At 35.3% G+C, this 11,435-nt stretch overlaps 1 protein-coding gene across 5 annotated transcripts in view; it reads left to right on the top strand.

Annotated features, from left to right (window-relative positions):
• bur (GMP synthase burgundy) overlaps positions 1–10,248 on the top strand; it is a 266,584-nt gene extending 256,336 nt beyond the window's left edge. For all 5 annotated transcript variants that reach the window (XM_068378694.1, XM_068378693.1, XM_068378692.1 and 2 more), the window contains one exon: positions 9,180–10,248. In XM_068378694.1, coding sequence (XP_068234795.1) covers positions 9,180–9,281 — 102 coding nt within the window. In that variant the 3' untranslated portion in view covers positions 9,282–10,248. The remainder of the gene's footprint in view (positions 1–9,179) is intronic.
• The last annotated feature ends 1,187 nt before the right edge of the window (positions 10,249–11,435 follow it).

Consider the following 11,435-nt stretch of genomic DNA (forward strand, 5'->3'; position numbering starts at 1 on the left):
TTGCTTGAGGGTATACTCATTTCCACAATGTGCTTGTTAAAGCCCTTGGGTTCACTCTCCTTGTTAGAGCCCTTGGGCTTATAGCAACCTACTTTTACAAATAGGGTTGTAGCTTATTAGTAATAATGGTAAAGTCAGGTGAACGAGTAACCAAAATGGTGGCGGCTGACGGGGAAACCCATGTATACAATAACAAATACTGTACAGTACTTGTGTATCTTTACAAACACATATAGTTGAGCTTTTCAAACAGATGCTGATTGGCAGATGAACTCGAGTTGAATATTTATATAATTTTATTTCAAGAATTAGGATTTATTTCAAATTCTTAAGATGTATCGGTCATTATTACCTCTAGGTGTTTTTATCATCAAGTACCATTTCTTTGCACAGCACAAAAAAATAATGACAAACATGGTTTCAACCTCATTAAGTTTCCATCTGATTTCTTCTGAATTTGTTTACTCCAATTTCTTTTCTTCTCTTATTTCTGTGAACTTACCCTAATGTACATTTTGCTTCTCCAGAAGCTGTTTTATCAATCATTACCTATAAGATTTTGAAATTTTACAAATTTTCCCCTCTTTCCCTTCAATAAGCATTCTAGTGTTATGGTAACTGATGTGCCTGTCTTTTTGTTTATTTAGTTTCTAAGTCAAAATTATTCCTGTTATCTTCAAACTACTAGGCAATGGCTGGAAGGGTTGGCATCTATATGAAGATTAGATGCAAATAGAAATGAGGAACTTTATCATTACAATTCAGTTTATTTCTATTAACTTCCCTGATGTTCATATTGCTGACTTCCAGGTCCACACTACACTACTGGAGGTGGGATACCAGTGAAGGAAAGAGATAGGACAAATTTAATCAAAAGCAATTTACCATGGTTAAAATTTACTGACCTGGTCTAGGTTACTTTTAATAAGCCATCTAAAGATACAATTTAAAATACTGGCTCCAGACTGTTTAATAAAGGTATTTAGATTACTGGACTATAACTAGTCCTTACCTGGTATTGTGGAGGATTAATTTTTGCTTTATTTCTTTTTTTTGGTTGGGGGGGTTGACAAATCCTTACCTTATTCTATGTTTGGGTTCCCCCAGGTCCCTCAGTGTGAGGCACCTCCTATATCCACCAGAGAGTTGCTAATGCATCTTACGGTGTATTTTGCATCTTCCAGTCTTGGATGGTCTGGGATGCATCTTAGGTATTTATCAAGCTTTTTCATAAACACATTTACGCTCGCTCCTGATGTGTATCTTAGATGAGCTGGCAGCGCATTAAATAGTCGCTGCATTATCGATGCTGGTGCGTAGTGGATTAATGTCCTGTGCGCCTTCCTTAGTTTTCCTGGTATAGTTTTGGGCACTATTAATCTACCTCGGCTTGCTCTTTCTGATATTTTTAGCTCCATGATATTTTCAGTAATTCCTTCTATTTGCTTCCATGCTTGTATTATCATGTAGCATTCTCTTCTCCTTTCTAGACTGTATAGTTTTAAAAATTGCAGTCTTTCCCAATAGTCAAGGTCCTTAACTTCTTCTATTCTAGCAGTATAGGACCTTTGTACACACACTATTTGTGCAATATCCTTTTTGGTATTGTGGGTACCATATCACATTGCAGTACTCGAGTGTACTACGTACATAGGTTTTGTAAAGCATAATCATGTGTTCAGCTTTTCTTGTTTTAAAGTGTCTGAATAACATTCCCATTCTTGCTTTACATTTAGCCAACAGTGTTGCTATTTGGTCATTGCATAACATAATCCTATTTAACATTACACCAAGGTCTTTAATTGCTTCCTTGTTTGTGATTGTCTCGTTATTAGGTCCCTTGTATGCATATACCATTCCTTCTCTCTTTCCATAATTTATTGATTCAAATTTATCGGAGTTAAATACCATCCTATTTATCTCCGCCCATTCATATATTTTGTTTAGATCTCTTTGTAGTGAGTTCCTATCTTCTTCACAAGTAATTTCTCTACTTATTCTTGTGTCATCGGCAAAACTTCTCGCTACAGAGTTTTTAACATCACAGTCTATGTCTAAGATCATAATAACAAACAGCAGTGCAGCTAATACCGTACTTTGTGGCATGCCAGATATTGCCTGATCTTCATCTGATTTCTCGTCATTTGCAACCTCTATCTGTTTTCTGTTTTGCAGGAATTCTTTTACCCATTTTCCTATCTTTCCCACAATATTATGCTTCATTTTTTTCTCTAATATATTATGGTCTACCTTGTCAAAGGCTTTTGCAAAATCTAGATAGATCACATCTGTGTCTTTTTCATTTACCATAATTTTGTATATGTTTTCATAGTGTGCTATCAGTTGGGTTTGTGTACTTTTTTCGGGCACAAAACCGTGTTGACCTATATTAAACAAATTATTTTTGACCAAATGATTCATTATTTTCTTTTTATTACCCTCTCATACACTTTCATATGTGATGTTAGACTAACTGGTCTATAATTGCTTGCCTCTAGTCTTGATACACTTTTGAAAATAGGGGTTATATAAGCTAATTTATGTTTAACATATATCTCGCTCATATCTATACTTTGTCTTAGCAGTATTGCAAGCAGCTTCGCGATAGATAGTGTGTGCAGTTTTTTTAACAAAATCGCTGGTCCGGCTGCCGATCCATTTTTAATTTCGCTTATAGCCTTGACAATATCTGCTTCATTAATATCTATATCCGTTAGATATTCAACATTTTCTTCTCTTATTTCTGTTTCATTTTTCTCATTCGCAATTCTTGGCGTGAACTCACTCTTATGTTTTTCTGCTAATATGTTGCATATTTCCTTTTTTTATTCGTTAACCGTCCTTCAATTCTTAGAGGACCTATTTCTAATCTCCCTTTATTCATCTTTTTTGCATAGGAGTAAAGTACTTTGAGGTTTTTTTGATATTTTGAAGTGTCCTTTCTTCTAAGTCCCTTTTTTCATTTTCTTTCGATTGTATAATCTTTTGCTCTGCATTTTCTATCTTACTTTTTATTTCCATCATTTTCCACACATTTTTTTCTTTTGCAAGATTTTTCTTCCACTTTCTAATTTTCTGAAATACGATCCTTCTGTCTCTTGGTATGCATGTCTGTTGTTTATTGTTTTTTTTTCGGTACATATTTTTCAACAATTTTCTCCAGTATTTTGTACAGTATGTCCTTATTTACCTGTATATTATCACTTACGAATACATTTTTCCATTCTTTGTTCAGTTCCTCATTTATTTCTGACCATTTTATATTTTTATAAAAATTATATTTTCCATATCCTTCCCAACGTTTTGTGCTTTGATTATCTCTGCGATTACTTGCTTTGGAATGGACTATTAATTCTATGACATTGTGATCTGAAATTCCCGTGTTATACGCTATTATTTGTTTAACATAATTCACCTTATTCACAAATACTAGATCTAGGACATTTTCCTTTCTTGTTGGAATGTGGTTTATTTGTTGCATATTATGTTCTAATAGCATATCTTGAAGCTTTTCAAATTACCTCTTATCTTCTGCGCTACTATTAGTGTCTTTTTTATATGTATATATACAACCACTTTCTTCTATCCGTTCTCTCCAATCCACGAGAGGAAAGTTAAAATCTCCGGATAGGAGTATATTCCAGTCTTTATGGTTTTTACATATATCATCTATTTTTTTCTATTATTATGTCAAACTCCTTAGTATTTGGGGGTCTGTAAACTACAATATTTACTAGTTTTTCAAATTCAAATTCTACCGCAATCAATTCACATTGTGTTGCTGTATTTTTCACAGACTTTTCCTTGATTTATGTCTCTTCCATATATTGCAGTTCCCCCTCCATATATTGCAGTTCCCCCTTGATTCCTATTTGTTCTGTCTGATCTATATGTTTGGAAACCCTTTATCTGGTCATCATTACCAGTCTCCAGAGAGTGAGAGAGAGAGAGAGAGAGAGAGAGAGAGAGAGAGTTAGTTTGTTAGTTGGTGTAATGATTGTTTGTTTTGATAAAGACTGTTGGTATAAGTGCTGTTATTTGTTTTAGTTTGTAAGAAAGATAATTTCAAGGTTATCTTTTGTCTTTATTTCAATATCCTTCCTGTGCAAGAGTCCAGCTGTAAGATAAACATAAGGGGAAAGTTTGTTTTGAGGAGTGATCAAGGGTGTGGGGGTTGTTTTTTGTGACATCCCGCCACATTACTTTGGTGTCTGAGCAGGGACTGCTGTGGTGGTATTGGTAGCTGGACTGTTGAACGGAGGGCAAAAAAGGATTAGAAATTAGATTTAAGGTTGATGAAAATGGAAGAGCAATTAAAGGTATTAAGGGAGGAATTGGGCCAAGTAAGGAACGTGAGGAGACATTGTTGCACAAGAATAAGAGGTTAAGTTGTGAGAATAAGAAGAAGCAAAAAGAACTGAGAGCGCTTAAGGGAACTGTAGAAAGGGTGGAAGAAGGTTTTGAGATAAGGATGCAAGAGAATGAGGAACAAATGGAGAAACGAATGGAAGCTATGATGGGGCAAGTAATGGGAATGAGAAAACATTCTTGGGTGAAGGTTAAGATGCAGTCGTAGTGGCGACTTCTGCTTTAGGTAAAGGGTTGATAGCGGAAGAGAAGGCTAAGGTAAGGGATAATTGGGAAGAAAGTGATAGTGAAGTAAAGGGATGAGGCATAGTAAGTTTGAACAGAAAGGTAAGAGGAAGAATGAGAAGAAAGTTAAAAGTTGTGTAAAGAATGAAAAGAAAATTTTAAGTCAGGATGAGAGTGAGGATGATCATGAATGGGTGAAAGTGGTAAGTAAGAAAAAGGGTAAGAAGGGAATAGTTAAGGATAAGAATTTAAGTGTTGAATTAGATACATTATATTCAAATGAGGGAGAAGGAAACGAGGGATTAGGCAGTGAAGATAGTAGTGAGAATGAAGTTGAGGAAGTTTGTAAAACACTGTTTATGAGAGGTACCTGGGTGTGAAAGGTTTAATGAACACAGCAGTAGGGATGTGTATGATATTTTTAGAGAGTATGAAAGGTTCTGTCAGGCTAAATATGATGATATTAAGAGAGTTCGGGTTAGGGAATAAGGAGAATATTTAACAGGATATTTGCTGACAATGTATGGTGGGATAATGTGTATAGGGGATGTTGAGTATGAAAGTGTGAAAAAGATAATAATTGAACAGGTAAAACATATGAAAGGGAGTGTTAGGTATAAGCGTAAGAGATTTTGATGAGGCACGGATGAATGTAGGAGAAGCGATATCTATGTATGTTTGTAGGTTGGAAACGTTAGCAAGATGCTGTATGGGGATGAAGGCATAAATGAGAATAAAGAAATAATGAAGTTTTTGTGTTCCTTACCAGAGAATGTGTCGGAGTTTAATAATTTGAAATGGAAGGAGAAAATGAGGTGGACGAGAAAGAGATTAATATTGGATAATATTTTAGAGATAGTTGAGGATTACGAGTTGGATAGGTGTATGAAAGAAAGTAAATCTGTGAATGTGAGAACTGGAACGGAGGAAAATGTGCCAAAATTTGTAGTTTTTTGCTGTTATGAGAGGACCGATGAGGGTAGCTGATAGTATAGTAGATAGAAGTGTTAGGGCGAGTAATGTGGGAATACCTGTAAGGACAAATGAAGGGTTTAGACAGGGAAATCGGATTTGGAGAGATAGGAGTTCTAGTGCACAGCAAGGTAGGTCAGGTAGTTGTGTCCATGAAGAGAAGTGTTATAGGTGCGGGAAGGTAGGACATAAGAATGAGTGTAGATGGGCATTAGGAGCGTGTTTCTGGTGTGGTGAGACAGGCCATCGTATTAGTGAGTGTAAGAAAGAGAAAATGGTCAAGTGTTATAGGTGTGGTATGACTGGGTATATAGCAATGTGATTTGCAGCAATTGTGGTAAGGATGGTCATTTTACGAGGAGCAGCGTGCTAAATGTACTGGATGTGATGTAGATGGGCATATAGCTAGGGTTTGTAGGAAGAAGGGATTAAATCAGCTAGGAAGTTTGGGAAACTAGGTAGTCAGAGGGTTGAGCTGGGTGAATTCTCCTGGTGTGTGGAGCGAATAGGATCGATGTTCGTGAGATTGGGATGAATAATTGGTTGGAAATGAGTAAGAATGAACCTAGTATGCATGAGAAGTTGGGGCTAGAAAATAGGCAATTGGGAGTGTTAATTGAATATAGGAAAAAGAAGCGTTTGAAATTTTTTAGTGAGGTTAAAACAGGAAAAATTTGTAGGTATTGGTGGAAGTAAAATAAGCAGGACAAGGATGTAAATGTACAGGTGAGTATGGAAGATAAATGTGTTAATACAGATGAAATAGAAACGTGGCTGAGTATGAATGATAACTAAAGTGTGTGTGGTTTTTCGTTAGATGTAAAAGAAAGAATGGCGAACGCGAGAATGAGAGATAGGAGAATGATTAGCATGAATGATTCTTTTGTTAAAATAGGAAATGGTTTTGATGTGATGGATTAATTTTTAACAGAAATAAGTGAGATTTTAGGGCCAGATGATAGTAAGATAGATGGGATAGTGCATGATATATTAGGTGATAGGAGTATAGATGGGAATCAGGATAGAACAATGAATGATAGCGATGTGGAATTAGTGAATGAGAGAGTATATGAAGGCCCAGTTACTTGAAGCAGAGATCCTGTTCCCGACTGCAATTGGGTAATGGAAAAAAATCAGGTAAGTTGTGTGAAGGATTTGGCAAAGGAGGGGGGGTGGGTGGGATATGGAGGATTAAATTTGGCTTAATTTTTTTTTTTTTTTTTTTTTTTTTTTTTTTTTTTTTTTTTTTTTTTTTTTTTTTTTTTTTGCCAATATAGTTTTAAGGTTATGTTTTGTCTTTATTTCAATATCCTCCCTGTGCAAGAGTCCAGCTGCATGATAATGTAAGGGGAAAGTTTGTGTTGAGGAGACAATTGTCTGTTAGAGTGATCAAGGGTGTGTGGGTTGTTTTTTGTAACATCCCGCCACAGTATTTCCTGATCTAAGTAATACTTTTGGAAACAAGGAAAATTTAAGTATTTTAAGAACAGTAACAATATTACAATAAACAATTCCTACATAAACTACAAAAACTTTAACAAAACAAGAGGAAGAGAAATTAGATAGAATAGTGTACCCGAGTGTACCGTCAAGCAAAAGAACTCTAACCCAAGACAGTGGAAGACCATGGTACAGAGGCTATGGCACTATCCTTACCAAGAGGAAAGTGGCCACTGAACAATTACAGTGCAGTAAACCCATGGGTGAAGAAGAATTGTTTGGTAACATCAGTTTATCAGGTGTATGAGGACAAAGGAAAATAAGTAAAGAATAGGCCAGAATATTTGGTGTATGTGTAGGCAAAGGGAAAGTGAACCGTAACCAGAGAGAAGGATCCAATGTAGTACTGTCTGGCCAGTCAAAGGACCCCATAACTCTCTAGCGGTAGTATCTCTAGGGGTGGCTGGTGCCCTGGCCAACTTACTACCTATAAGCAAACTTATTTGAAGTGATTTACAGAGATTCGTCGTCTATAATTTGAGATTCAGATGAAGACAGGATCCAGAACTAATGAAGGTCATCATCAGAATTTCAGAATGCAGTTTCGAATCTAAAAGATGTTAATCAGGAACATGGCTTCTGATGATGTTTGATCTTCCAAGACTTCCTTATCTTTTAAATTTCAGCAGCGTTTTAATTGAAATGTAAATGCTGGGTCACAATGAGTATCACAAAATGTCTCTACAAATGCACGCAACGTTGGAAGAATCATGTCTCTTCTGAATGCCCCCACGCCCCACATTTTTTTCTTATATGAACCACAGATGTTTTCTTGAAAATTCAGGGCTAAACTACACACAATACACACGTCAGGCGGCTTCAAAGTATTTTTGAGAATCTACCAGTAAATTTTGTTCTAGAATACGTCATCTTTGAATTACAAATTACAATGTTTCATCTTTACATCAACTTTTGATAAGTAAAAATAAACTTTTCTCACAGGCTCTATAACAATATTGATGAATTTAATCTACATATATCAGGGTCTTAGGAAAATAAATATATATTCATCATGGCAAGGTTTGGTTTTAGATTTTTCATAATGAAGGAACACGTGCTTCATTAAGATACTTATATGAATTGTTTTAAAGATAATTTTTGTATGCTTATTATTTATAAGAAAAGCAGTATACTTATTATACTCATGATCTGTTGTTTGACATTGAGATTAAAAACAGTCATTAGGATGGAGCTATAAGTGAATAAAGTACTGTAAATTGTATTTTTACTTTCATCTCATTGTTCCCTTTTCCTTCTTTCTATCTTGCTTTCCAACCTCTTATAACTCCTGCTCTTAGTACAGCTGCAGCTCTCCCTTTCCTGTTGCACCCTAGTTGGCCCTCCCTGGCTCCACGGGGGGAATATGATTCAAAGCATTAAATCCAATCCAATCAGTATATATTTTTCAATATTTACCTTTAAAGAAAGCCATAAGTTTTTATGTAAAATATCATTATTTTGAATGCTGGTAAATTAGGAAAAATATGAAATACATAAACACTATTTGCTTTAGCAAGATAAAATTACTGATAAATTGTTGTCAATTTTATTCAAATTGTACAAACTTGTTAAATTTTCTTTGTGGAGACATGTGAGGTTTGCTCTGGGGAATTTTTCTTTAATGAGGTTAATTTATAGCTGGATAGCTACATTGGAAGACACCAAAGGGAACAGATTATGATTATTGTAGCTGAGCTACAACCCAAATTGGAAAAACAGGATGCTGCAATCCCTATGGCTCCAATGGAAAGTACCCCAGTGAGGGAAGGGAATAAAATGAAAAATGAAAGGCAAAAATTATTGTATTAATTTGGGCTTATGGGTTGCAGCCAAGGATTTTGAATAATTTTCATACAATGCAAGATGAACTGTAGCTCCATAAGATGGATCTTATGTTAGTTAGCATTAGTTCCAATTATATATGTTGTGTGTCTGTTGTATTTACACAGTTATTAAATAGAAGAGTCATTCACTTCTGTTGTCATAAAGTATCCTGGATTATTAGTCATGATAATTGTGTTAGTTTTACAATCTGCTGTGAATATATGGTGAATATAATTTATTAAGGTGTTCCTCTATTAAATACATTTTAATTGGTATGTATTCCATTTCAGTTGGTTAATAAGATAGTTGCAGAAATACATGCAGTGCCTGGAATCAGCCGCATTATGTATGATCTGACGTCTAAACCCCCCGGAACGACCGAATGGGAGTGACAAGTCCGAAGTTTCTTTAGGAAGCCCATGATTGGACTGCCTCAAATGAGGGAAGACTAACCTGCTCATTCACTAAATCTTTAAGTTGCCTTTGAATGATTAGCAAAGAAGATTTTTGAGTGAAAGAATGAGAGTTTAAGGGTGAACATATGGATTATAGATAGTTACATTGTGTTGAAGTCTGGACAGTTAAATGTGGATGGGACCATATGTTCAACTTGCATTAGTTAGGACTATGAGGTGATTTGAAAATTCCTGACTTTTAAATTCGCTGAAAATCTACGGTGACTTTTTCACTTAACAGCACAAAGACGTTACATTGTGTATTTTTGGTCAGTGTTGCTTAAGAGAATCAGCGATTATATTGTATTGCGGCCCCCTGAGGGAAAAGTTTAACATGGACCTCTACATTTCCAAGTAGGTAAAAAAAAAGTGGCTTCTGGCTGAGTACTGCACATATTCTTCTTTATTAGCCAGTCATTTTTGCTGGATTAATTTAAAGTGTGTTTTGGCCCATGTTTGCAAACTGTAGTGAATGCAGAAGTGAATCAAGAAGGAAACATTATAGGTAATGCGAGTTCTAATCGCGGATGGTGATAGCTCAACTTGGCTGTGATTTTGCCAGTTGCCATCATGCATGAAGTGGGTTTAGTGGCACATGTCCAGCTAAAGACAAGTTTTAAATTATTACACAACACAATAGTGCAGTTGATTTGCTGAGATTTTGAATAAAGATTTCTGAGTTTTTGTTTTATTTGGTTTATTTATTGATGCAAAAATATGAGAGCTCTGATAGAGGCTAGGAAGTGAGAGAATGTATATAAATATATATAAATACAGTATATATATTATATATAAAGTTATGTGCAGTACACTGCATCCATGATTGGTGGAGGCCTAAAAATAGGAACTTTACCACAGTATTTATGTAATTACAGTATTGACTAAATAAATTTTTTGTATATTCTGCTTTATGTTATGACCCCCTCCAGGTAAAGTATGTACAGTATCTTATGAAGGCATGTATTTGTATTACAGTAGAATTGAAGGTTAATGTAAAAGCCACACCTTGTTACAGAGATGTCTATTATTTTTTAATGAAACTAAACCCATTTTTCCTGCTGCTTTATTATTTTCGTGAGAGGTTTGAATTAAAAGAAAAGAATTGTCTTTTACTGTAGAATTTATTTCTGTGAACCTCCGCAGATGTTCATGTTGCTTCTCTTTCGAAACTTGCTTATAAATGGCGTTTACCCCAAACAGCAGAAAAATTTTCTGTTTTCTTCCCTTGGGCCTTTAGTTAGTATGAGACAACTGAGCGACATGGCTATAACCTTGATATTTGTAGGTTTTCAAATTCTTCGTCGTCCTTGATATAGCACGTCAACTACTCTCGTAAATTACTTTGGTTATTAGTAATATTAAGTTTGTAGTTACTGCGTAAATTCATCATGGGATTTTTTTATCCGAATTCTCTTTGTGTCTCATCCGGGGCAATATTGTGATTTAGATCGTTGTTGTGAAGATGGTGAAGGCCTTACTGTTCCTCTTATGACAAAATATGTTCAAATGGTTGCCAACCAAATAAAGTTCCAAAAGTATAAAAACAACTTAGTTTAAAGGTCAATCTGGAAAAGACAAAGTTAGTTGGTTATGGCAGGGATAATGCCACTCAACCCGTAAGGTTTGCCTAGTGGTTCTAATGCACCACTCAATAAGGGTTCTATGGTGCATATTATCTAACAGTCAAAATAATCTCTTGGAGCCTCAAATTCTGTGTACTTCAGTTTTTTCTACTGCAAAACCCCTTGCATTTTCAAATTCTAGTTCACTCTCTTTCGAAGAGACATGCATTTGAATCCCATTTCAAATTGAAGTGAGCCAGTCTCATGAACCTTATATTTCTTCACTTGCTAAAGTAGTCACTCTTGATCAACCATTTGATTCATGAAGATAATTTTAAAAAACTTAAAACTTCAGATAAACAGTTGAATCATGTTTCAAGTGGCAGTTAGCCAGTCTTATGTAGGCTTAAACACCAGCACTTCTTGAGTTTTCCCTAGCTGCAATGAAGTAGGTGCTAGTACCTAGTTTAACAAAGTCCGTAGCCTAATGCATGTATGGAGGTTCCCATTAGGAGTGAACAAAAGGGAA

Source organism: Palaemon carinicauda, chromosome 8 (genome assembly GCF_036898095.1).
Source record: "Palaemon carinicauda isolate YSFRI2023 chromosome 8, ASM3689809v2, whole genome shotgun sequence".
In the NCBI taxonomy this organism is placed as follows: domain Eukaryota; kingdom Metazoa; phylum Arthropoda; class Malacostraca; order Decapoda; family Palaemonidae; genus Palaemon; species Palaemon carinicauda.